This window comes from Rhinatrema bivittatum, chromosome 5 (genome assembly GCF_901001135.1).
Source record: "Rhinatrema bivittatum chromosome 5, aRhiBiv1.1, whole genome shotgun sequence".
In the NCBI taxonomy this organism is placed as follows: domain Eukaryota; kingdom Metazoa; phylum Chordata; class Amphibia; order Gymnophiona; family Rhinatrematidae; genus Rhinatrema; species Rhinatrema bivittatum.
The window spans coordinates 175,782,908-175,810,890 of NC_042619.1; the positions used below are offsets into that span (position 1 = coordinate 175,782,908).

At 40.9% G+C, this 27,983-nt stretch overlaps 1 protein-coding gene across 2 annotated transcripts; it reads right to left on the minus strand.

Annotated features, from left to right (window-relative positions):
* On the minus strand, positions 1 to 27,725 carry FBXL3 (F-box and leucine rich repeat protein 3). 2 transcript variants are annotated; one of them, XM_029603036.1, is made up of 5 exons: positions 27,428 to 27,725; positions 12,966 to 13,329; positions 10,438 to 10,560; positions 6,571 to 6,742; positions 1 to 2,817 (listed from the first exon to the last, which is right to left on the minus strand). In XM_029603036.1, the coding sequence occupies exons 2-5, from the start codon at positions 13,326 to 13,328 to the stop codon at positions 2,174 to 2,176; spliced, it is 1,302 nt and encodes a 433-aa protein (XP_029458896.1). In that variant the 5' UTR covers position 13,329; positions 27,428 to 27,725; the 3' UTR covers positions 1 to 2,173. The 2 variants fall into 2 exon arrangements, with proteins under 2 accessions (XP_029458896.1, XP_029458897.1); XM_029603037.1 differs by lacking the exon at positions 27,428 to 27,725 and adding an exon at positions 26,745 to 26,877.
* Between the last annotated feature and the right edge of the window lie 258 nt (positions 27,726 to 27,983).

Sequence of the window (27,983 nt, forward strand, 5' to 3'; positions counted from 1 at the left end):
AGCATTTTTACAATGATTTTAAGTACAACATCTCTTTACAAATAAAAGCAAACTACAATGTTAAATATACTTCACATAAATAGACTGTAGTACAAAAAAATCTGTCTAGTGACAGTCAATAGAACAATTTTTAATTACAAATGCTCTGAATACATATTTCACTTATTAAAACTGTGCAGTCCATCGAGCAACTTTTCACCCAAAATATATAGTTATAAACATAAATATGTCCTTATTTATTTAATAATACTAAAAGCTCCCCCCCCCCAAAAAAAAATACATTCGGCATTCAGCATATGCAAAAAAACAAACAAACAACTTTTTTTTTAAACCTTCAATAATTAGAAATAGCTATATAATCTGAAAAGTAGCAAGGAGTTCGGCACAAACTATATTATCCTTTTAGAATTTGATAAATACCAGACTGAAGCAGTGATTCAATGTATATTACACTCAGTTCCACTTGTCAAACTCAACTTCTACTTGTCATATTTTCAAACATGTACTATATGTCTATACAGTGTGGCATATACACTATACAAAATAAAGGTGAATTTTAAAAGCACGGTACGCACCAAAAAACCGGGAGATACATGCATAAATCATGCCAGCGCATGCCAAGCAGATTTTAAAAGGCATCCACTACACGCACAAAAAAATTCTCAAAAAAGGGGCAGGGCATGGGTATGGTCTTGGCATTCCTGGATTACTCAATGAAACCAGCACGCAAATACTTATGCACATAAGCGCGCGCCAGGATACCCTGCCATGTAACTAAAAAAAATCTGTGAGGTTTTAAGGGTCAGGGCTAACAGGGGAGAAAGGGAGTCCATTTAACTAGAGAGGTTAGGAAGTCCTATCCCTTACTTGAGCGAACTGGGAACAAACTGAGAAAATGGCCAATTGCATTGGTGAGCATGGCTTTTAAAATCCCCCCCCCCCCCCCCCGATTTACACAGTGAAAGCGGGATTTACTCACACTCAGCTTATGCACGTTATAAAATAGCCCATTCCTGAGCGTGAGCCAGAAAACTTGTGCATGTGTGTGCCCACGCGCCTGTTTAAAAGTTACCATCATAATGTGTAGTGATCAGAAGCTAAAACATAGAAAAGAATCCAAATGTTTGAAATTTCATATACAAACATTTTAAATGAGGCATTTACAAAAGTAACTGTACATAATTTAAATTTACATAAATTTAAAACTAACTTTTCTCCTAATTTTATATTCCTCTATGGGTCATACTAATCTTGTTTAATTAGTACCCTGACTACAGCTCAATCTACATTCTGTACAATATTCTCCAGTTACATGCCTACACTATTTTTAAGTTGCATGCTCCAATGCATACCAATCTAATTTAATACTATGAAACTATAGAAAACGTTTGAATCTATTAATTGCTCAAAATAAACATTCTTTAGTTCTTCTTTCTGAACTGTATAAATACCTTAAAACAGGTTATGTATGGATCTGAAGGCTCTAGAAAGGTCAAATTTACACTTTAAAAAACTGCATAGAAAATAAAATCTGGTAACTTCTAGCTACTGTTCACTCACATGTATTATAAATTCACAAATGGGTGGATAGAAATGTTACATGGTAAGTTTTAAGTAACATTTTAATTGCTCCTACAATTTTTAGATTGACAGACTATTGCTCTATTCAGTTCTGCATGGCTTTTAGACTTTGTTAACTCTTATGCAAATCTAAACAAATTCTGTATTCTAGATTGTTGTACTCCATATCGATTTGAAACCAATCAACTTGATATATAAACCTATCAATTGCTGTTCAATATTCCCTACTACTACTAAACAGTCACTGATTAACCAAATATACTTTTCAGCTTTTAACTACAAAACTCTGCAACTTAATTTGTTTTCATGCTAACTTCTACTAAAGCACTTAATTATTTCTAATAAACTAAACGAGAACAGATGTATTTTGGATTTTTTGTCACGTATACCTATTTACAAAATTGGTCCTTAGTGCATCTATTTTACACATGTTCATTCTGATTAAAGAAAAAATTTTAACACACAATATATGTTTTCTATGTAACAATGCTTTGAACTTACACAGAAATTGTAAATAAATGTATTTATATGGTATGCTCATATTTAAGGTGCTTTATCACAATGCCATTCAGTCTGAGGTCTATAAAATCTTTTACCAAGTGGGCATCATGTCTGGGAACCAGACTCTACCAAGATATTTTGACACTTCCCAGTGAATCTGCTCCAAGTTGTACTTTTGGTCAGGAATCAACACTTCTTCCATTATAGACAACTGAGACAGGCGGCCACCACACATCTTCACAAACTCCACAAAGGCACTGCAGGAGACCTCACATTCACCCAATCCAATTGCAGTCAGATTCTTACAGCGCTCCGCAATGCGAATAAGCTCTTTATCCAATGGCCGCAGTCCATTAGCACACACAACCAACTCGACTAACCGAGGGCAGGTCATCCCTACACGGCCAAGTACTTCTTTGCTGACTGACCTCCCAAAGTATAAGTGTGTGACTGGTGTTTCGTAGCGAAAAAAGGGGTCAAATTCCTCTTCATACAGGAAAAAGTACATGACCAAGTTCACTTTTGGAGAATGCTTGATAAGGGCATCCCAGCTGCTTTTCTGAATTGTGTGGAAATGAGTCTGTCCTGGATTTTCACTGACTACATCAATCCTAAGATGCTCCAGCCTGACGTGTTTCTCAGATGACAAAGCAAGCAGCAGCTCATCACTTAACAGATAGTAGTTCAAGGCTAGCTCTCGTAAGCCATGACACTGGTCAGCCACACAAAGGATACCTTAAAGGAGAAAGAAATAATTATTTACATATTTAGACAGATTCCTTTCACATTTGCAGTGCATAATTATGTAACACTTTAAGGGGGTAATTTTCATGCTGGGTTTTGTGTGTGTAAATGCACGTTAGTGAAAGTGGGCTTCAAAAAATTGCTACAACATCTTTCAAATGAATTTCCTAAGAAGTTGCATATGTAAATGTAACATACTATCGTAGCAATTTTCAAAAAACATTTACTTGTGTTAATTGTCTTCAACGTTCTGACAAATGGCATATTCTATCAGAAAGGCAAAATGAGACCACATGGGGAAAAAACACTTTCATATTTCGATTCACTTTTTTCAAATACATCAATTTCGTACTATTACAAATGCCAATCTACAATACCTTATGCTAATGCATAATCACAAACAGAACACATTTATGGTTGCATTCCCCTCTCAAGTAGAAGCAATCTGACAATTTTATAGAGCTTTAAGTATTATCAACTATATGGTCAACACATTCCTCAAAACAAGTTCTAATGTCACTAGACACCCTTTTTTTTTTTTTTAAAGAAATCATTAAAATATATGCAAGGATCGGGGGTCAGGTACCATGTAATATAAAAAAAAACTATACAAAGGCAAAATGGTTAACTAATGCTAACTAAATATTTCCTATATTAATACTTTTTATACATGAAAAAAAAATCTAACCACAAACACCAAATAATGTCAGCTCTATAAAATACAGAAAAACTTCTGACTGATCTCTTTCCAATAGGCACAATGCATTTGTTCATGAATAAGGCAAATAAACTGGGAACATCCATGTAGTAGAATCATAGCTTCTGGCAATAAAGATGAGGGTACCTAGTATTAGAACTTCCCAGCAGCAAGCAACAATGCTAGGATAATCTTGTAGGAGTATTGATTTCTGTATTGGGGATAAGTAAATTAAACACATGCAAATCAATGTATGGAGTCCCAATTCACAAGTGGAATTACAGAGAAAAAAAATGTGAAATCCATTTCTGTGGCTTATTTACCATTTTTTCCTCAAAAGTTGTTGTTTTTAATTATTTATTTAATCTCCTATAAAAATACTACAGGAATCAAAACTTGATCTTCCATGTCATTAAAAATATACAGTTTGTAACTGGAATGATGCATACCATTGGATATGGCTAAAAAGATATAAGACAGGGCTTCTCAAACCTGTTCTGGGGACCTCACAGCCAGTCAGGTCCTTCAGGATATGCACAATGAATATGCATGAGAAATTTGCATACCATGGAGACTCAATATACAAATTTATCTCATGCATATTTATTGTGGATATCCTGAAAACCAACTGGCAGTGGGGTCCCCAGGACAGGCCTGGGAAGCCCCAATATAAGCACTGTTCAGGTGAATAACTAAAATCTGTGCTTCCAACTAAAGCAGTATTACAATTTTATCATCACACCAGGTTTATTCTGCACCTGTACCAAGCTCCATGCATTTCAAACTTTACTACATATTTGACAGACAGCTGACATGTAGCAAGAGTTTAATTTAAAGGTGTTTCATTTGCAAATCAGAGGAAAAATAGTAAAGCCATGTCAGTCTATTCTGGACTAAAGCAATTAAGATGCAGATTTATTATAAAGTATAAATGGCAATTTTCTTTACTGTCAACTTTTGTTCTATTAACTCCTATATCAGCCAGGACCTTAGGCAGTGCTACTAAGAAGTGCAAAAGCACGAAAACAAAACCTGAACTTAGCACCCAGTTTGGTCATTTCTACTAGCTGCAGTTCTGTTCGCTCTAAGCACTTCTCCAGCAATTCAAATGAAAGGTGCATTTTTATGTTCTTCAGTACTATATAGTAATATATACTAGACAGACCAAAGTCCTATATAAACAAGCACTGTAACTCCTACATGAATATTCTGAGTAACAGAACAGGAAATAAGGGAAATTTCCACTCTATTACACTCTCCAGCAGGTATGACCTATGGGATGTAGCATAGCAGTCTCTCAGTGAGATTTATAGCTGTTTGGAAATCTAGTTCCCCAAATGCTACAGTGTAGCTTCACAAAACTTTACGAAATGGACAAACAATTAGCTAAACAGAACCCCCAGTGCTGCTTTGCACATCTCTTAAATGACGAATAAGCTCTCTCAACTTGAAATGAACAGAAGACAGGAGACTACAGATTGAATTGGCACGGCGTGCTATAATGCAACTTCTGGTTTCAGTTATACACTCTGAGCATGGTACCAACAGACCATATCAGTTGGAGACGGCAAGTAATATTTCTCTACAAGGGATTCAACTCTATACCTTAGTCTGCAAAGGCAAGTCTGGTTTAGAGTATCCATGAGATGTCTGCATACATTTGGTCTAAGAACCATGTTAACTTGAATATTTTGCCAGAGCCATCTGTAACAAGTTGAAAAGTAGAAGCTAACCTGTAAATTTCATTGCTCTCAAACTGTTAAGTGGCATAAAGGCCTCCAATGTGCCATTAAGATTTATTTATTTATTTATTTAAAGGCTTTTATATACCGGAGTTCATGCACTAGTGCATACCACTTCGGTTTACACAGAACAAGGAACAGAAAATTACATCAAACAGATTGAACAATTAAACAAGCAGCAACCTAAACACTATTATAACAACTCTCACTACAAATACAGTTGGAAAAATTTATGGTCTTACAGCCAGGGTCTAGTTAATTATGTTAGATGAAGTCTTGCCCAACAGCAGAGTAATAAGATTTGTTGGATTTACAATTAATACTCAGCATCAACATATTCCAGTTTTGCCAACAATGTGTTGCTGCTTAATTTATGACTTCTCCTCACAACCAACAGAAAATCAGATTTCGTTCCATTTCCTTCAGAAAACTAGCTGTGCAACTGCAAACCTGAATGACATCAATATAATCAATATTCTTCAATTTGAACTGAATTGGTTCAAATATCATGAAATGGAATTATTAATTTATGACTTTGCTGCTTTAGTCAACCAGAAAGGGATTACCATAATAATCTCTCTTTTTGAACAAACACAAATATTGATCTGTACTGGGTTTCCATGTAATAGCGGCTCACTGCTATTTAATTAACTGCTAGCAGCATTATTAGATCAGGTAGGGAAGTTCTTTGTGAAACTGATCAAGTCACTTTTCCTGCCTGCCACTAAAACTAGAGTGTAGCTCTGACTGACTGCAAGACAATGGAATGATAGCAGAAGAAATGTTTAGAAATATTCAGGAGAAGCACAAATGGTAAGGGAACACAGTGTGCAGAAAAAGAGAGAAAGGTAAAGGGACAGAAAAGGATGAGGAAGTAAATAAAATGAAGTAAGGAGAGGGGAAAGAAGAAATCCATATCTGATTTAAAAAAATGCATCTTTCTATCATATAAAAGCATAATTATCAAAAGCTTTTATTTACTGACAATGCATTATAATAAAATCCACTGATGGATACGAGGAGAGTAATTTTCACACACACTTTTACACTGTGTCATTTTCTCCCTTGCGCTGCCCAGAACACAGTACAGCACCCTTTGTCAACTAAAGAATGGGAAGAAGAGTCACCACAGGGAATCTTTAAGTACAATACTAATACACAAATCAATCACCCCTGAAGTGGGTCAGTAAAATTTGATTCAAATTCAGCTACTGTATATACAGTAACTTTACATAACATTAAAAGTCTGTATTTAGATTTGTGTGAGCATAGGTTAACCTGCACACAAAACAGCTATTAACTTACCTGCAGGAGAAACATGAGGACAGCTGCTCATTTTTAGCAGCTTGAGTGTGTCACTGTTGTTAGCCACTAGGACTTTCAATGATGGATCATCCACAGGCGTATCGTCTATCTTCAGTGAGGAGAGTGATTTTGAATTCACAAACACCACTGTCAGTGCAGAGATAAAATGTGACTAGGAAGAAAAAATAAAAAAAAGTGAGTAAATTTTCCTTTTTTTTTTTTTTTTTAATGCAGAAAGAAGAATCTTTGTAGTTATTTCATTTGCCATTCATAACATCCCTCCCATCCACAATTTTCAGAACAAACAATACAAGTGAAAGATAGTATGTAACTATTTTGTGATACTTATAACCCCCAGAAGAATATATTCCACCAAAACATCATGCATTGTTTGACCAACATGACCAGAAGCCTCTTGTTAGTGCAGTACAGTGTACCATAATCAGATCACATTTCTGGCAACTGGATCAACACTCTTCAACAGCCACCTCAAAGGCCTTAAATTTAATGACACTGTGAGACAAACCACATCATATAACAAACCAGGGTTTTCCAATGGGTGCCAGCATTTTTGAAGGGAACCAGGTGGTTAATGCAGAAAAAAAGGTATTTTCAAGATTCATATTCAAAGAATAAAAACCCAAGCAGACAAATGTGTTGAAATCTGCTTCATAGAATGCAAAACATGCAAAAAAAACCCAACAAGAAAACCAAACAGGTCACTTACAATTATATCCACTATTCAAATTTCCTTCAAGAAAAGCAGTTATGGGTTAAACCTCAACCTATTTGGGTAAATGGCTTTGAAAACTGCCCTCTATTTTGACCACATTACGTCCCATAGGCATTTTCTCTTTTCTATATTGTATGTCTGATGGGTTTGTGGTTCTTTGTTGGGCCATGGACTAAAGCTGTCAGTCTGGTTGATTTTCTATCAAAATAAAAAAGTTGCTTACCTGTAACAGGTGCTCTCTGAAGAAAATAATTCACAGTCACAAAGATAGGTGCTGTGACTGCTGCTTAGTGCTACTGGGATGTTTCTAGAGTTTTCCTTAGTGAATTCATCTTGGAATTTCTATTTGTTTAGTTCTCTTAAAGCCAATATCGGGTGAAGGTCCCCTGACTTTTATGGGATGAGGAAGTATCTTGAGTAAAAAGCTTTGTTTCTTTCTGTCAACAGAAATGGCTCTAGTGCACATGAGAGGAGAGGAGTGATGTCGTCAGGTCCTGTCTTATGTGTGATTGTTCCCTGGAAAGTTGATGTGAGGGCTAGAAAGTTCTTAGAAAGTCTCAAACTTTAACCTGTAACCCTTTCGGATAATACTGAGAACCCACTGAGGGACCATTGATAGTAGAAAAAGGGAAGCCTTCCCCCAACTGGAATGTGATCATAGTCAAAAACTCAACATTTATTTCTGGATTGTTTGAGCTTAGTTTGAGTCCTGATTACATGACCTAGGTTCACCTATGGCTGCTGTTGCTGAGGCTGTCTTTAATAAGGGTAAGGCTTATAGCAGTTTCACGGAGTAATACTACTCCTTTCTGTAAAACTCGTTCTTCCCTGAAAGTTGGTGTAGGCTCTGTGTCGCATCAATTACTTTATCTCCAAATACGTTGTCTCCTGAGCAAGCATCTGCCAATTTGTCATGTACATCTTCCCTCAGGTTAGATGATTTCAACCAAGCTAATCTTCTGGTCACTATTATAATGGCTGACGTTTTTGAAAATGTATCAAAGTTATTTTATATGGACAGTCAGATGTTTGAAAGACTCATCTACTTTGACAAAATGAGACAAATTTTTGCTGGCGGTCTGGAGAAAGTTGCGGAGTCATCTTTGATCTTTTGTAGAATATTGTAAAGATCTTGTGTTATTTTAAATTCATGTACAGAGACTCAGCTCTGAAGCATCACTGATTGAAAAACATTTTGCCTATATTATCAAGAAGTCTGCATTCTTTCCCTAGAGTGCTGGAGTACATTTTTTTTTTTTATTGCTTTGCTCTACATAATGCTGATTCCACCATGACAGAATCAGGAGGTAACTGTACCCTATCATAGCTTAGATGGTCAATCCTTCTTACTTCTGGTGTTATAGACATTGGTGTGGTCCACAATTTAGAATATAGATCTTGTAAGAGCTTTGTGAACTGGGACCACTAAAGGCTGTTTAGGAGCCTTGATATAGCAGAGTTGCTTATCTGTAACATATGTTCTCCAAGGACAATAGGATGTCAGTCCTCACACATGGGTGACATCATAAGATGGAGCATGATGTAGAAAATATGTCAAAGTTCTAGAAACTTTTAACTAGGCACACTGAGCATGCCCAACATGCCCTATACCACACTTCCACACGGGGTCCCCCCTCTTCAGTCTCATAACAGAATTACAATAAAATAAAAAACAGGAGAAACCCCAACTCCACCAGGTGGTGGTTTGGTTTTGAGAGGACTGACATCCCTTTGTTCTTTGAGAACACCTGTTACAGGTAAACAACTCTGCTTTCTCCAAGGACAAGCAGGACAGTAATCCTCACACATGGGTGAATCCCAAGCTATAGGCTACACCCCAACACAACAGGGAACCAGACTCCTAATCAGGTGCCAATGGGCACAACACCACTAGTGGAGTTGGTATCAGAGGGGGAGACAGCCTGAACCCAAACAACAGGCCCTAGGTTGGGAGAGTTGGGTTCTACCCTTCAAACAGGGTCCTGAGGCCAGACCAGCCAAACCAACTGTCGCATCAGCCATCCCTATCCAGCCAGTAATGGAATGGGATGTGAATGTGTGGAGAGAACTCCACATTGCAGCCTTGCAGATCTCCTCCAAGGGAACTGCTCGGAAGTAGGCCACCAATGCTGCTATGGCTCTGACATAATGAGCCTTGAGATGACCCCCAAGATGCAGTCCCACCTGGGCATAACTGAAGGAGATGCAATCTGCTAGCCAATTGGATATTGTCTGTTGGGCAACAACGACGCCCAACCTAGTAACAAAAGAAACAAAAAGTCGGGTGGACTGTCTATGGGCTTATGTCCATTCCAGATAGAAGGCTAAGGCTCACTTGAAGTCCAAACTGTGCAGTGCTCGTTCGCCTTGGTGTGAATGGGGCCTGGGAAAGAATATTGGTAGGACGACTGACTGGTTAAGATGAAAATCCATTACTACCTAAGGCAGGAACTTGGGGCGTGTACCCAAGACCACCCTGTCATGATAGAATTTTGTAGAAGGTGGTTAAGTCACTAAGGCCTGGAGTTCGCTGACCCTACGCGCTGAAGTGACCACCACCAAAAATATGACCTTCAGGTCAGGTACGTCAGGTCACAAGCGTGCAGCGGCTCAAAGGATTTTTCATCAGCTGAGCTAAAACCATGTTGAGGTCCCAAGACACAGCAGTAGGCCTCATGGGAGGCTTCAACTGAAGCAGATCCCGCATTAAAAGTACAACTATAGGCTGTACAGAGATGGGCATACCATCTACACCGTGGTGGTAAGCACCAATTGCACTAAGATGGACCCTAACCGAGGCAGTCTTTAAGCCAGCTTCCGATAGGTGTAGAAGGTAATCAAGCAGTTTTTGGGTGGGGTAGGAGAACAGATCTAGGGCCTTCTGCCCACACCACATGGGTTCCCTTTGTACCAGAAGAAGAGGGAGTAGGGTTTCTGTGGGGGATTGCAAGAGCACACCAGCTCAGTCCTGAATTCAGTATAAAACTTTCCTGCCAGTTTTACTCTGCAGAACAGCTGCCCACAAACATCTCTTCTTGATTGTTGCCTAGCTTAGAGGAGAAAGAAGGGGAGCGCAAGCATGAGATGCAAATCTAGATTTTCATCTAATTTCCAAGGAATGACAAATTATTTACCTTTGGTAAATCCATAAAGCTTGGTCGAGCTGTTGAAATAAGTCCAAGTGTTTTTAAAGAGCAATTTACAAGTTGTGACAAAATGTCGCAGGCAGCTTCAGCTGATTCCTTGCTGCTGTCCACCTTAAAAATAAATGACATCATCAGTCTAGAAACTACTGTGCATTAACCAAACCAAAAGTGAGATCAAAATAAAAATGGCCCATCTAGTCTTCCTAATTTACTTCTTGTTACAATGCCACAGACCCTTTGGCTTTTGCTTCACTTTCTTGCAGTTACTCTCTCACTATACTTATTCTATACTTTCTCAAATTCTGATACCATTTTGGCCTCCACCACCTCCCCTAGATGAGTGTTCTGTATATCCACCACCACTGGCTCTTTTTCACACTTTTGCGGTCTTGACTACCTTCCCTGTTTCACACGACTCTTCCAGATATTCTTCCTATCCACCTTTCTGAAATTCTTTGTAGCTTTTGAATACTAATCTTTTTGCCCTTACCTTTTCAGCCACCTCCTTTGTAAGCAATACTAACCTTTTCTCTCTTATTTTTATCTACTTCTTTAAAAATTTGCTATCCTTTCAATAACTTCTTTTAGTTTAGCCCATTGCTCTTCTACTTCAAAGATCTTTTCACCCAGCCATACATTACTAAAGCAACTTAATGCTGGTACACATGAAGTTCAGGACCCTGATCTGTTTGTGACTCATTCAGAACTAGAAACATCCTTTAAGCCAGGTTACCTGGGCACCTAGCACTTGACACCTAAATTCATAAAAACAAAAAATAAAAATGGAAGAAGGAAAAGCACAAAATATAAAAGCTAAAAAATAGCAAAAGAAATAAAAGTAAAACAAAATAAGCAAATAGCAACAAAATAGTTAAAAAAAAAAAAAAAAGAGCAAGAAAAGAAGAAATATTTCCCGACAAGTCCAATGTGTTGCATATAGGGAAAAATAACCCTTGCTGTAGTTACACGATGTTAGGTTCCATATTAGGAACTACCAACCAGGAAAAAGATCTAGGCATCATAGTGGATAATATTTTAAAATTATCGGCTCAGTGTGCTGCAGCAGTCAAAAAAGCAAACAGAATGTTAGGAATTATTAGGAAGGGAATGGTTAATAAAACAGAAAATGTCATAAAGCCTCTATATCGCTCCATGGTGAGACTGTACCTTGAATTGTGTACAATTCTGGTTGCTGCATCTCAAAAAAGATATAGTTGCGATGGAGAAGGTACAGAGAAGGGCAACCAAAATGATAAAGGGGGATGGTACAGCTCCCCTATGAGGAAAGGCTGAAGAGGTTGCATCGAACTTGCTCCGTGTTTATGACGATGTGTCTGCGTCGATGCAGATTGCATAGCACGCCATGGCTCTGAGGGTTCATCCCTTGGCTTGTGCGTCGAGGCCCCTGACCTTGCACCGTGCTTTGAAGCGCGTGGCGATGCGTAGTGGTATGCGCTCATGCGGGCGCATTGTGTGTCAGCCACTACCTGCTTTTTCTCAGATGCTATTTTCGTCATTTGCGACGCATCCTGGCTCTGATCTTTCAAACAGCACCAAAGCAGTTGATTCAGATCTTTTTATGGGACAGTCCGTCAATCCTGATTTGGGCATTTTTGGTGCCACAGCAACCCTAGGCCTTGATGAAGCTGGGTATTTCTTACCCCTCGGCTTGATGGAAGAAGCTCTCCTCGAGACATCATGAGGAACAGATTCTGAACCTAAGAAGGAATGAACAGAGAGCACCAGGGAGGGTGCATAGCTACTCAAAATGGACGAGGTGCCTTCCCGGTCCCGAAGGCCTGCTATCTTCATTGCCCTTTGTCTCTTTGCTCTAGGAGACATGCGGCCGCAATCCTTACACTTCGCCTGGTCATGGTCAGGATCTAGGCAGATGCATTGGGAATTATGATTGTCAATGACGGACATTATGTGCCCGCACTGACAATATTTAAAGCCCAGTTTTTTCCTCAGACATAACAGTACTGAAAAGTGCTGTCTGGGGTTCGCTAGCATGAAATAAGAAAAACAATAAAGACTAAAGAAACACAGAGAAACGAACACACATCTGTGCCAGAGCTCGGAAAATAAAAACTGAAGAGCCACGCAAGTGCAGCAAAATCAGAACTTTGACTCAGAGAATAGAATGTCCACGAGAGCACATCACTCAAACAGCATGGCTAATTCAGCCTGCTTATCGACAGAAAAAAATTATATTCTGCCTTCAACAGTTCCATGGACAGAAAGGAACTGAAGAGGGCTGCAGGAAGTATGGGAACTTTTGCGTATAAACATTAAAGACTCTTAAGATTTAAAAACAAAACAAAACAAACAAAAAAAACCCCACCATGGAAAGATCTGTCGGTTCTGTACCAAGAGCAGACATGTGACTAAATAAACATACTTTTCTTCACAGTAAAAACTGCGTACTATTAAACTACAGATAAAGTATTTGCAAGGGTCCAAAATTACTGATTGCTAGTGTTATAAAAATCTGAAGTAAAATAAGAACAGGTTACCTTGAAGCTCACATATTGCAGATGATTTGAATGCCTCTTTATTATCTGCTTAATCAAGTCTGGGTGTGTAGCTTTCAGATAAGATGTGGCAGGTTGATTTAAATCAAATTCAAAGCATCTCCAAAGATCAGGCATATGGAACACTTGGTTCCAGTTTCGGCACACTTGTGATGCATGAGCACGATCAAGAAGAGGCAGGTACTGAAAAATCTGCAGGATAATGTCAGGCAGCAGATTACCCCAATCACAACTTTCAGAGTTTTGCAAAGATTCTTCTGTAGTCTTCTGTCTCTTTGAAACTTCTCCTCTCTCTTCCATCGACGAGCTCCTGTTAGTGTCACTAGCTTTCCTTCCCCTTTTCATCCTGTGAAAATAAAGCAAATCCATGTTAAATACTCTGAAAATCAGATGAACTCAGTATAATTAAAAAATTAAGACCTTGCATGTAAACAGAGCCTGCAGTCTTGAAAAGCCTTATAATTTAAAAATATAAATCTTGTGAGATTTAAACCTGGAACTCTATACCTTGAGTCAAAAGAAAGAAAGTGGGTAAATTCTATAATATAATTAGAAAAGGAGTCCTATAAACATGAAAACTTTTGCTATTGATCTAAGAGAGCACTCAAGCATGGAACCATACATGCAACATATTTCAACAAGTGAAATAAAAATGTGACTTTGAAAAAATTATATATTTATCCCAGCATATTTCAAAACATCTTAATAACCAACATCTGGTCTTCTTAAAACAAAAAACCCACGCAACAAAAAAAGGGCCTTAGCTTTATGGTATCCTTTGGATCAAGGGCTTGATATTCTCCCACAGTCATCAGTAAAGCTGATGTGGAAGAAGGTGATACTATGGTGAAAAACCACAGTCCCAATACTGGTGTTTCAGTGACTCGGTTGTATACTTGGTCGCTAAAACTTTGCTGAAAATCTCAAGTCCACAGAGCACTCGAAACAGCCTGCTGTCACCTCTATGATACCATTCACTCTGAGAACAAAACACAAAGGCAGACATTAAAAAAAAAAAAAAGCCAGAAGTGTGGGAAATTCCAACTCACTCTGTGGTCAGTCACATTTATAGACTAATCAGATGAAAATAACTCTTCAACGTTATACAGACTCATTTCTATATAAGAATGAGAAACAGGCTGAAAATCCATAAAAAGACAGGTCCAGTTCATTAAATTTAAACCATGTGGCAAAAAACAGGAGATTAAATTCATTCAAAAATTGGCACATAAAACTGTTTTTTACAGGCATAAATTGACTTTTCAAAATTGCTATGATATATGCTACTTTTAAACCTGTAAATCCTTTTGAACATTTCCTCTACGGTATTCAAATTATAAATCCACCACTGTTCACAGTGTAAGAGGAAACACTCTCAACTGCCTTCCCGGACAGTGTCCAGCATCACTTTAACTACCATGAAGATTAAGTCAGTAATAAAGCAGAGTTGCTTACCTGTAACAGGTTCTCAGAGGACAGCATCATTCAATGGAGCCCGGCATGGAAAATTGATGTCAACGTTTCTAGAACTCTGACTGAGCCTCTCCAAGCATGCATTATACCACGTGGCATCCCTTCAGTCTTAACAGAATTAATAAGAAAACTCACGTAGTGAGACCCAACTCCACGGGGAGGTGAGTGGGTCTTGTGAGGTCTGACATTCTCCTGTCCTTGAAGAACATCTGTTACAGGTAAACAACTCTTTCTCTAAGAACAAGCAGGATGACAATGCTCACACATGGGTGAATCCCTAGCTACAAGCGTCCCCTCCCAAGAAAAAAGGAAACCTACAAAACAGGTGCCAAATGGCACAATGTTTTGCTGATAACAGGAGAGATAGAGCCTAAACAGAAATAACAGGCCCTAGGTGAAAACAGAGTTGGGTTCTAAAGCTCAAACAAGTTTCGAAGGACAGATTGGTCAAAACTGCCATTATGTCAGCCATCCCTATCTAAACAGTAATGTGACTTGAAATGTGTGGCGAGAACTCCAGTTTGCAGCTCTGTAGATCTCCTCCATGGGGACTGTTCACATATGAGCCATGGCTAAAACAAAATGAGCCTTGACACGAGCCCCAAGATACAATCCCACTTGGGCATAACAGAAGGGGATGCAATCTGCTAGCCAATTGGAAAGCATTTGCTTGGAGATCCCAAACTTTTTCTGATCAAAGAAACAAAAAGTTTGGTGGACTATCTATGGGCTTCTGACCACTCCAGATAGAAGGCCAAGGCTCTCTTGCGATCCAAACTGTACAGGGCTTATTCGTCTTGGTGCGAGTGAGTCCTGGGAAAGAATATTGTCAGGATAATGGACTGATTAAGAAGGAAGTCTTGACACCACTTTAAGCAGGAAATTAGGAGGTGTACACAAGTCCACCCTATTGTGAAAAAAACTTAGTGTAGGGTGGTTAAGTCACCAAGGCCTGGAGCTCACTAACCCTACGTGCTAAAGTGACCAAGAATACGACCTTCAGTATCAGGACTTCAGATCACAGGAGTGAAGTGACTCAAAAGGAGCTTTCATCAACTGAGCTAAAACCACAATGAGGTTCCAAGACACAGCAGGAGGCCTTAGGGGAGGCTTTAACTGAAGCAGACATTACACAAAACATACCACTATAGGCTGTACAGAGATGGGCTTACCATCTACACCATGGTTAGATGCACCAATTGCACTTAAGTGAACCCTAACAAAGGTTCTTGAAGTCAGCTTTAGAGAGGTGTAGATGGTAGTCAAGCAGTTGTGTTGAGCAGGAGAATGGTCTAGGGCCTATGATGGTGAACTCCAGTTCTCAAGTGCCACAAATAGGCCAGGATTTCAGGATATCTACAATGACTATGCATGAGAGAGATTTGCATGCGCTGGCCTTTACTGCATGCAAATCTTTGTAGATGTCCTGAAAACCTGGTCTATTTGTGGCATTTCAGGACTAGAGAGAGTTCACCATCACTGGTCTAGGGCCTTTTGCTCACACCACACTGAAAATCTCCTCTTCAGTCCGTAGGAGTTTCTGGTTGAAGGCTTTCTATAAGCTACGAGAACACAAATCTTCTGAGAGATTGAGGGGGTTGCAAGATCAACCTCTCAATATCCATGCTATGAGTGACAGGGCTTGAAGGGTATTTTGCAACCAACCGTGATCCTGAGTGATGAGTTCTGGGGAAGTCCCCAGGCTGATCAGTTTCCAGATGGATAACTCCCTAAGGAGTGAAAACCAGACTTGTCTCTGCCAGTTGAGGTGGTGGGGGATTAGGCTCCTAGTCCAAGTGCTCCCTGAACTTCAAAGTTTTTGCCACCAGAAGAGCTGAAGGATATACATACAGGAGACCCTTGCACCAATGAAGGGCAAAGGCGACTGAGGTTAGCTTGCTGTGTGTTCTGTACTTGGAGCAGAACAGAGAAAGCTTCCTATTCCACAGGGCCACAAACAGATCCATTTCCGGGCTTCCGCAGAGTCAGAAGATCTGGTATGCTACCCCCTGGTCCTGAGATCATTCATGGGGTCTGAAGGATTGACTCAGGCTATTACTCCATTCTCCAGATCGATCAGATATGTGGCCCTGAGTACTATCCAGTGAGAGTGGGCCCTTGATCATATCTGGATTGCCTCTTGACACAGGAGATTTAAGAGCCCGTACCTCCTTGCCTGTTGATGTAGTACATCGCTACTTGGCTATCTGGACCAACACAATTTTATTGGACAGCCAATCTCTGAAAGCCCATTGCGCATACCAGATCAGCCGGAGCTCCAGAAAGTTGATTTGACAGACACGTTCCTGGATGCTGAGCCCATCTAAATGGGATCCCCAGCCTAAGGTGGACACATCTTTATGGTAATTTGTACCTGAAGAATTTGGAAGGACACCCCGTTTCAAATGGGAACTTTCCTGCCAACAGGAAAAGGAGTCTCGGAGAGAGAGAGTGACCCGTAGATCCTGAATGGCCTGAAGCATGTGGAGACATGCCAAGGAAGTGACATGAACTGTTTCACCCATGTGGCCCAATTGCCTCAATGTGTGCCATACTGATACCTGCCGACTCTTCTGAATCTCCACCACGTTGGTCATCAATTTGATGGCCCACTGGCGTAACAGGAAAGCCTTAGCCTGAGCCATGTCTAGCAGGGCTCAGATGAAGTCCAATTGAGGTGATGGGTTGAGATGGGACTTGGGGTACTTGATGACAAACCCTAGTAACTCCAGCACCCAAATTGTTGAGCACATTCAAATCTTCAGCCCCTGCCCAAGAGGTGCTCTTGACCAGCCAAAATGTGAACTTCCAGTCTGCAAAGATGCACAAGCACTACAGCCAAGCATTTTGTAAAGACCCATGTGGCAGACACCAGACCAAAGAGCAGAGCGCGGTACTGGAGTGCTACTTTCCCACCATGAATCAGTGATACATCGAGATCTTCCCCAGCCATTGGAAGTGAGGGTATGCGTCTTTTAGATCGAGAGAGCATAGCAAATCCCCTTTTTGCAGGAAAGGATCAAGGTACCCAAGGAAACCATCTTGAACTTTTCTCTTTTTAGAAATGTATACAAGGCCCTTAGATCTAGGATGAGGTGGAGTACCCCTATTTTCTTTGGAATCAGGAAGCACTAGAAGTAAAATCCCCATCCTCTCTGCCCTGGTGGAATGGCTCAACCGCTTTGGCAATTAAGAGGGAGGAGAGCTCTGACATAAGTACTTCCTGATGTGCTACTGGTCCCCAAAACGGATTCTAAGGGCGATTTGGTGGGGCACTCAATAACTTTAATGTGCACCCTCTGCCAACAAAGGTGAGGACCCACTGGTCCAAGATTACACTGGGCCACTGGTTTATATAGAATTGTATCCATGGCGAAGGACTGAAATGACCTTCTCCCATGGGTACAATGGTCTTGGCTACACTCTCTTTGACCAAGTCAAAATCCTGCCCCAGGAGCTGAGGTGTTAGCTAGGGCTTCACAGCCCTCTGCAACCTTGGGCAGCTACAAGGTGCCTGCTGCTGTTGACAGGACTGAGATGGCAGAGGATGTCTCCTCAGATGGAAGAGACTGCCTTGGGCCAGCTCGAGGCCCTCCTGGATGAGGAGGTCAGGTCCTGATTGCCAGTGGAGAGCTGTTGGTCACACATTTGTGCCACCATATCCTTCACCTTTTCTCCAGAGATTCTCTATTGTGCCCAGAACATCTTTCCTGCACCTCCTGAAGGATATCATAGGTCCGCAACCCAGGAGAATCCACATGAGTAGATACCTGCAGAGAAGACTCTCTATGCCATTTCGAAAACATCATAGGTCAAGCAGACCCAGTGATTTCCAAGCTCCAGACCCTTATGCATCAGCAACTGAAGGGTGTCTTGCTGCTGAGACAGCTGCTCAGCCACCTCCTGCAATTGTTTCAGGTTGTCCTGCAGTACTGGCCCATGAAGAGTATAGCTCCCTGAAACATCTTCCTCCCAAGCGTATCCATGGCCCTCGGATCCTTCCCCTAAGGCACTGAAGAATAGATCCTAAGGCACTTGGCCTTCTTGAGCGGAATCAACCACAAGCAATTGGGGTGGCAGCTGACGCTTGTCGAATCAGGGAGCCTTTTGAAAAAGATAAAATCACATCCGCCTTCCTATTAATTGGAGCAACTGAAAGGGGGTTTTCCCCATATGCTCAACAGCAACTCCATAAGGATCTCGTGCACTGCGACTACTACGATCTCCTTAGAAGGTTCCACATACAGCATCTTGTGCCAGATATCCTCCTCCATCTAACAAAAATAGGATGGCTTCTGCCATCAACTGGACAAAACCTGCAAAGTAGAGGTCTTCCAGACTTCTGCCTTTGGGTTCGAAGGGGAGACCATAAAATGCCATGTCTTCTAAAACAGTGGTTCTCAAACGGTGTGTCACGACACACCAGTGTGTCACCAAGAACATGCAGGTGTGTCACCACACTTCCCGGTCTCCAGCTGACCCAGCAAGACAGCTGAAGTCAGCGGCACCGGCATGCTCTCTTCTTCTCGCCCCCGAAGAGGAAGTGGTGAGCAGCGGGTACATGCATGGGAAGAAGAGACCATGCTAGTGCAGGCAGCGTCGGCCCGAAGAAAAGAAGAGAGGTGCAGCCTGAGGAATGAGTTGCGCGGCTCGGAGAAAAACAAAGAACATTGTCAACCCTCGCGGCCGATGGGACTCCTTTCTCCGCGAGGGATGAAAATGAAGTAGGTTGCTGCTGCCTTTAAGGTTAGAAGTGGAAGAGGCTGCTGCTGCCGCTAGTTTGGGGTAGAGGGGGAGAGTGAGTGAACGAGCAAGCATGTGTGTTTGAGATCCTGTGTGTGTGAGTGAGACAGCATGTATGTGAATGATTGAGAGCCTGTACGTGTAAAAGAGAGTGTGTGTGTGATTGAGAACTGGTTTAGGTGAGGGAGCATGTGAGTATGTGATTGAGAGCCTGTGTGTAAATGAGAGAAAGAGCATGTTTGTAAGCATGCGAATGAGAGTCTGTGTGTGAGAGAAAGACAGCCTGTGTGTGTAAGCCTGAAAAGATAGACAGCATTTGTGTAAATGTGTAATTAAGAGCCTATATAAGTGAGAGAGAAAAAGCACGTGTATATGTGAGTGATTGAGAGCCAGTGTGAGAGAGAGGAGAAAGTTGCAAACAAACCATCCCTCCTGCTAATTCAAAACAATCTCAGGGCACCTGGATATCAAACGTTCCCAGGTATGCAGAGCAAAATATTGTTTGTATCATTTTTCATTACTGGGTCTTTGTTTCTGCTATTTTGAAATATTTTATTGGTATCTAGAAATTTTTTATGAGTTTTTGATTATTGGATATTCCATTCATCTGCTGTTTTGAAATAAACTGTTCTTTTTGTTAGTATGGTTTTACTGCTTCTGATTTTATATTTCTTGATTTGTTTTATAAGGATGGGTGATGTTTCTTTTTTTCCTTTGTTGCACTGCATACAGAGACTCTGGCTTGTTGCGGTTTCCAATTCAGTTTTTGTCTGCATGCTTCTAGTTATGTGTTTTGGTCTCTTTATTCTTTGTTAGGTGAGGTCAGCACATGTGATTCAGGTGAGGTTTTCTGCTTGCGTGTAGTTTTTGTGTAGGGCTCTATAGCAGCTTGACTTGGTGCGTTTTCCTAATAGGAGATGTATTGGTGTCTTAAGGCCTGGTATAATATTTTCAGTGTTGCCTTTTCTTAGGTAAGGTGGTTTCTGTTAAGTGCTGGAAATTGGTGCTGTTTTGGTGTGGGATGTTTACTGTTTATGCAATTTCTGTTCAGACAGAATACGTATCTTTTTCTTGTAACATTCTTAACAATAAAAATAATACTGGACCTTTATTTTTTATTTCCGTCGTAAATTGTAATGAGCAGTGTGTCATCCATGTGAGCGTGGTCTGTCAGGTGTGTCACGATGAGAAAAAGGTTGAGAACCACTGGTTTAAATTAACCGAACCTGTCCTTTTATGACTTTTTTAGCCAGTTTCTCACTTTATGTATAGGAATCAAGATTTAAAATGTTTAAAATTTTTCATCTAACTGGCCTTATATGTGACTAATCACAATGCGAGTTCAAAGAAAGCCAAAAGATGGAAAAATAAGTATCAATCTTTTTACGTTTTGTTCCCAGGATGAATATTATAGAGGTGGCAGCAGCCTATTATGAGTGCTCTGTGAACTTACGATTTTCAGCAACGTTTCGGTAGTGTGTGTCCCTCAACGTCACAACCAAGTCACTAAAACATCATAGTTAGGACTATATGGTTTCTCAACAAGGCATTACCATGCATTACAGATTTACTGTCTTGAAATATTTATTTATTTATAGCTTTTATATTCCGAGGTTCAATTAACAGGATTAATTATCACTTCGGTTTACATTACAACCAGCAAAAAACAACAGTGACATAGTCTTGTCTTACATTGAACACGGTAGATATTGAACATAATATTGAGCATAACTGATTTAATTTTATATCTGATAAAAATTAAATCTGTTTTGATAAACATATATTTGAATTAAATATGGACTCCTTTGGAGAATGATGTTTTTGTGCTTCAGGGTTGTCTTAAATCAATAACAATTTCTTGCAAATTATATTATAAAATCATTTACCCATTTTTTACTTTTGATTTGATCAGTGTGTGTTGGCATGCCCTCCTTTCATTCCTTTACACCTTACCAAAGTCTCATAATCATGATGTAAATGGGATATTAAGCTATTAGTTCATCTGGACTTGGTAGGGGTGTCCATAGATAAATGGGTTTGTCTTACAAGTCTTTACTTGCCAACCAGGAATGCCATACCCTTCACATTCCATCTAGGTCACGAAAGTGTTGTTTGCATAACATTTTCTTAATTCATTGACATTATAATTTTCTCTATGTTAATATGATTGAATTATTTGAAGTATCATGACTTCTTTAAATTGAGTCCTAAAGACAAAACACTTAGTAGTGATTCCCCGACTCTTAACATTTTTTGACCTTCAGCATACTTTTACTCCTGGGGAAATTCTGCACAAAAAAAACTTTAAAATTCTACAAACAAAAAATTAAAATTCCACATACTTTATATTGGTCAAAATATGACAGTAAGTAATTATATTTTAAATTAATACAGAAAAAAGTTATTACTTAAAGATGCAGAATTTTAAATATTCTGAGCAGAATTTCCCTAGAAATTCACTGTAGGAATGTCCCTTCCTCTCTCCCTCTATTCCCCTGGCCACTTTGCCCTCTCAGGCCCCAACTCCTCCACCTGCCAGTATCTTGCCCCTCCACCTCTAGGCTCAACACCTTCCACTCTATCACCACTTCCAGAGTTCGACCCCGTTCTCAGTACTGTCCCTCACACAGGCTCCCTCTTCTCCCTTCCTCTCACACATATGCTCCCGCTCTCTACTACACATACACACTCCCTCATACAGGCTCCTTCAGTCTCTCTCTCACACACACACACACACACACACACACACACACTTCCCCTCATACAGGATACCTCTCTCTCGGGCACATATACATCCCCTCATAAAGGATACCTCTCTCTTGCATACACACTTTCAAAAGCTCCCTCTCTCATGCATACACCCTCACACAAGCTACATATGTCTCTCTCTCTCACATACATACGCAATCCCTTCACACAGGCTAGCACCCTCACAAACACACAATCTTTTTCATACACACCAGCTCCCGCTCTTTCACACACATGCACACTCCATCACAATCTCCTCATATAGGCTCCCTCTCTCTGGCACCCACACTCAAGCACCCCTCCCCCCCCCCCCCCCCCCACACACACAAACTCACTCTCACCAGGGCCTTCATCTTCGCCGCGAACAGTGCATGCTTCGTTCGCATGTTGGTGTCTCCTCTGCCATTTTCTGCGCAGAACACCAATTCTGAACTCTGCAGTAGCACAGAATTCCCCCAGAACTAATACTTTTTAGCATTTCAGCATATATTCTAGCATTTCGAAAGACTTGACTATTATTTTCAAATCTGATCAGTGCAATTTCATAATACTGCAATGATCTTTATTTCTTCACTGTCAAAACTAGTTTAGCTTCCCAGGAAAACCTTTTCACTAGAATTCTTGGTTTCTGTCACCAACACTCAGGGAAGTACAGCATAACGTTAGACCCTTGTAGGAATTTTTACCATCCTCATTTTCCTAAAAGTTGTTTTTTTTTTTAATTACCTTTTAATGTTCCTTCTATTCTCTCCTCAAACTTACAACCTAAAAGTAAGGTGGGATATGAGAAGTCAAGCAGACTAACAAGTCTTTAGCTGTAATGAAAGTGGAGTAGAACTGAAAAGAGGCAAGAAAATCTATACACCTTTAGCTCATTTGTTGTCTAACCAGAATACAAACCCATGAGCAGATAAAAAAAAGTGTTCTTTTTTATTATAAGGGGACATTCTCGAGCAACATACAGAAAGCTCTTAAAATTTTAGCTACATTAAATCTTGTTACAAAAACATTTATCACAAAAAAAAAAGAGGTTACTACACTGTCACAGTCTAAAGTTCCTCACTGTGTTATGCTCAATTCCTAACCATTTTCAAAAAGGAACAGTTTATGAGAAAGTTCTGTCTGGATATATTCTTTCACTCCTGAACTAAGGATCTTCAATAGCAGAGTTGTTGCAAGACAAATTACAGGCCAATGTAATATAGTGCATTGAGCCGATGGCAGTTTTACTCTCATTTGAATGCACATATTATGCATGTAAATCTTATTGCTGATGCAGGAAGGAGTTTTACACTCACAAAATACGCATTTAAACATGTGAAAACTGTTTAGTGCCCTCACATGGAAATCCTATGCAAATGAGGGCATTAGCAGTACTCTCTAATGCAGAGGTGTGCTGACCTAACCCAAATTTTTCTTAGCACTGGAAACTTAACTCCTAGCCAAAGATGAATTAAACTTTCCAGCACTAGAAAATCAGAGACGCAACATCTCTTCATGTGAGCCCTAAATCTCGTCTCCTAGCAGCTTCTAAAAGCGAGCACATTTTATAAAACCGGGTGTACATTTCTGCGCGCCGGGTCATGTGCACAAATGTACGCCCGCGCATGTTTTAAAATCTGCCCCTATATGTTCTGTCCAGTATCTCTGAATCTATAAACCATTTTTAAATTTACAACCTCAGAGTTAATATTTATATATAATCATTTGTTTTTTTAAATCTTGTAATGCAAATAAAATGTTAGTTCAGGACTTGCTCAAAAAAAGCCTCTGAATTTTATATTGAAGCACCCTCTCTGGAAAATGTATATCAAAAGGTGGGAAAGCACTTGGCTTAAATTGAAGAAAGATGTGATCACTTAAAAAAATGTTCATTTCTTGCTTGCTTCCAATTCCTAATGCATTCACATCCCATACTTTGTTTATTGTGATTTATTCATAAAAGGGGTGTTCTGTGTAGTATTAACAGATACAAGAAAAACAAAAATGAGCAAAGATGAAACAAAAGGTTAAATGAAAAATTTGCACCTAAAAAAATTTTGAATCGGCCCAAGCTGTCTAAATATTTTTCTGCTTTAAAAATATATTTTCCAATATGCACAGTCTATCGGGCCGATACAGTAAAAATCGCGGGAGAGCGCACAGGCACTCTCCTGTGCCCGCGAGATTCAGTAATTTATTTAAATTAGGGCCGGCCGTAAAAAGACGCGCTAGGGACACTAGCTCGTCCCTAGCGCCTCTTTTCGGACAGGAACGGCGGCTGTCAGCGGGTTTGACAGCCAATGCTCAATTTTGCCGGCATCGGTTCTCGAGCCCGCTGACAGCCACGGGTTCGGAAACCGGACGCCGGCAAAATTGAGCGTCCGGTTTTCAACCAGCGAGCCGCTGGCCCATTTCAATTTTTTTTTTTTTAAATTTTCGGGACCTCCGACTTACCCTGTTTCCCCGAAAATAAGACATCCCCCGAAAATAAGACCTAGTAGAGGTTTTGCTGAATTGCTAAATATAAGACCTCCCCCGAAAGTAAGATCTAGCAAAGTTTTTATTTGGGAGCATGTCCGTCGCACAGAACACCAGAGCATGCAGCTGTGATTTTTTTACCCTGCAGGATTCACAGTTAGTTGTCATCACAAACCAGCATAACCAGACAACTATTCAGAATATAATAAATGTTCATTTTTTTGTTCAACAATATATGTGAATTCTTCTTCATGGAAAAATAAGACATCCCCTGAAAATAAGGCCTAGTGCATCTTTGGTAGCAAAAATTAATATAAGACACTGTCTTATTTTTGGGGAAACACGGTAATATCGTCATGATATTAAGTCGGAGGGTGCACAGAAAAGCAGTTTCTACTGCTTTTCTGTGCACTTCCCTGGCGCTGGCAGAAATTAGCGCCTACCTTTGGGTAGGCGCTAATTTCTTAAAGTAAAATGTGCAGCTTGTTTGCAAATTTTACTTACTGAATCGCACGGGAATAGGGCCATCAACATGCATGTTGTGGGCGCTATTAGGTTTGGGGGGGTTGGACGTGCGTTTTCGACGCGCTATTACCCCTTACTGAATAAGGGGTAAAGCTTGCGCGTCGAAAACACGCGTCCAATTGCGAGTTATCAGTGCGCTCCACGCATTCTCTCTTCCTCCCCCATGCTCTCCACTCTTGCACCCTTTTCATCACACTCGCCCCTCGGTCTCTCTCACTTCCACCACTCTCTTGCACCTTTCCAATCCACTCCCATACTCTCTTGCCACAAACACTCTCTTGCACCCTACTCCACTCCCATGATGAAATGCTCACAGTACAGCAAACTGTGACTAAGCCTGAGCTCACAGGGCCCAAAAATGACAGGATCCATGCATTGCGAGGATTGTGTTGCTGGAGCCAAGGTCTGGGAGGAAGGGGCACTGGGCAAGGATTTCAGAGAGACAGATTTATGTCCCCCTCCCACCCACAATTTTGCCTTCCTAGAATTCACTAGGCATAGGCGAGTAGGCATTTGCCGAAATCCAGGCCTGCCATTATCCCTCCCCCACCCAATGCTTTCTCCCACTATTTGCCTCAGAAGCCACAGCTGCTTGGGCTCTGGCCTGTGGAATCCTGCTTGCCCCACTGCTCTGGCCCTAGCTCTACCTGTTTTCCTCCTGCTGGCAGGGACTGGGAACCCCACTAGCCACCAATACATTTATGTATTTTATATTGTTTACCTGCCATTTCCCTCTAATTGATGTCAGTGTCAGAGACAGACAAAATGAATACATATGCACATTTCTTAGGTGCCAAGTCATGCTTGTCTACCACCTTGTTTTCCCACAAAACATCTCAAAAGAAAATGGCTTCTACTAAAACCTCACTTTAAACTGAGAACACAGAAGAAAATGTTTATCATTCTTTACTACCCATACCCAGAAGAACCAGAGTAGCCCGATATACAGGAGACATGTTCTAGAAATGGAATACAATCCCAGGAATTAACAAATATACAATCCTTGCTAGGATCTTTTTCGCTCTGTCCTTTCTGGAGCTCAAGCATTTACAATCATACTGGAGATTCTTCTCACAATTCTCACCATAACCTTTTCCCACAGCTGTTTACTTAATTCCCACCACTATATTATTTATATTCTGATTTTTTGGTACTTTGGAGCACCTTCAAGTACTGTAGGTATTCTGTGCTTATCCATGAGATCTCAAGTCTTATAGAACTAAACTTCTTCCCCACTTGCTTCTTGAAAACCTTGAAGAAAATGCACTTTACAATTTTATAGGGAAAAGGGTGGAGCACATCTCAAGCAATAGCACAAACTAAATAGCAAGCAAAATCTAACACCTCCACCCATTAGCAGAGAAACAAGCACAATCCACAGGAATGTGTACCAATCTTTAAGTTCCTAAAGCTCAGATACAAGCGTACAACCCCACTACAACAGTTCTCAAACTATGGGTCCCCAGGAGAGTACCATGTAGGTCATAAGGTAAAATCCCATACTGTCATTCAGAAAAATAAAATACAAATCGAAACCGCACTAAAACAAAACACATACATATTTTTACAACTCTAAAGCTGTGAAATTCTGTCACAAATACAAGTACTGAATAAAATAGTATGTGAAAACCTGTGAATGACTTATTACCAGCCATGGACATAGTTCTCTAAATTTTCCACTGTTCCCCACCACGCACAACTAAACATTAAAATTTACAGGAAAAAAAAATACAGCAACAAGATATACTCCTAGAAGGCTAAAACATGCTCCCGTGTACCAAACTGAAGAAAATCATTCAGTACAGTCCTGACCTTCGACAATGTCATTCTCCGGTGATGAGACGAAAACGATGTAACCAAATGACACCTAAAAACCAGTTTTAAATCAAAAGGAAACCGAAATCTTTCGACAGGGCGGGGAGATAATCAGCCGGCAGTCACAAGGGGACGCTGCAGAAAAAGCAGGGCTGGTTTTTAGGGCGGCCGAGTCGCAATGCTTTGCAGCCAGGATTAGGATGATTACTTCCCTCCCCGATTTCTATTTAGTAACAACAAATTAGGCAGCACTGTGATCAGCCGGCAAAGAAATTCAGAAAAGAAATACATACAGGAACAGCTCGTTCGGCTGCTAAAAATAAGAAGAGTTAAAAAAAAAAAAAAACAAGCCAGAGCGGTTAGGCAGGAACGAGGACTCTTAACTAAGGAATGCAAGAAGGAACCACGGGCGCCAAGAATAAAGCAAGCATCATATTGAAGAGGGGGAAGTGGCAGAAATTCAGGGGCCAGCGAAGAGCACGACCACCTTCTGCGTCACCACTTTCTATCAGCAGGTGGCCAAAGGGCTCACAACGAAGAGAGAGAGAGAAGCAAGAAGCTGCGGGAGGTAGTTCCCGACAGGAAAGGAGGGAATCCTGTCCCGCACACACTCCGAGAAGGAAGACGCGGGAGCTGCGAGCCCGCTCTCCACCACTCACGCGCCGACTCGTCGCTCTCACCTGGCGGGCGCCGGGACGGCTCAGAGCCGGGCTCGGGGGCGGCGATGGCGACGATCACCCTTGGTACTCTTCCTCTCCCCCCCTCTCTGGTGGCTCGATGCCTCTTCGCTGCCGGAGTCAGGTTAACCTGGGCCCGCGCCACACACTCGCTCCTGCTGCGACCGCCACTTGCGCACAGCCCTCATTAGAACCGCAGGCCGAAAAAAAAAAAAAAAAAAAGGCCGCTGACTCGCTCCTTGCCTCCGTTTCCAACGGGAGGTTTCGCTTGTTTCCTGAAATCTCAAGAGCTGAAAATGGCGAAAAAAAACAAGTGCGGGTCACGCGCTTCCTCGGATGCGCGCGCGCCCGGCAGCAACCGCGCAGGCGTCGGGGAGAGGCGATAGCTGCGCGCGAGCTTCCCCCTAGACTGTGATTAGGTGAACAATCCAATCTAAACCGAACTGTTACTGTGGTCCTTGTCCGCCCGCTCGGGCCCTAAAGACTAAGGGCCTGATTTTTAAAAGCATTTACTTGAGTAAAACTGGGCTTTATTCGAGTAAATGCACTTTACTCGAGT

What these genes read in the sequence shown, in the direction of transcription:
- FBXL3 (XM_029603036.1), bottom strand. Translation starts at nt 13,328, where the DNA reads ATGAAAAGGGGAAGGAAAGCTAGTGACACTAACAGGAGCTCGTCGATG. An exon ending in TGCAATATGTGAGCTTCAAG is followed by an intron (nt 10,561 to 12,965) that starts GTAACCTGTTCT and finishes TTTATTTTTAAG; the next exon opens with GTGGACAGCAGCAAGGAATC. An exon ending in TCCTCATGTTTCTCCTGCAG is followed by an intron (nt 2,818 to 6,570) that starts GTAAGTTAATAG and finishes TTCTCCTTTAAG; the next exon opens with GTATCCTTTGTGTGGCTGAC.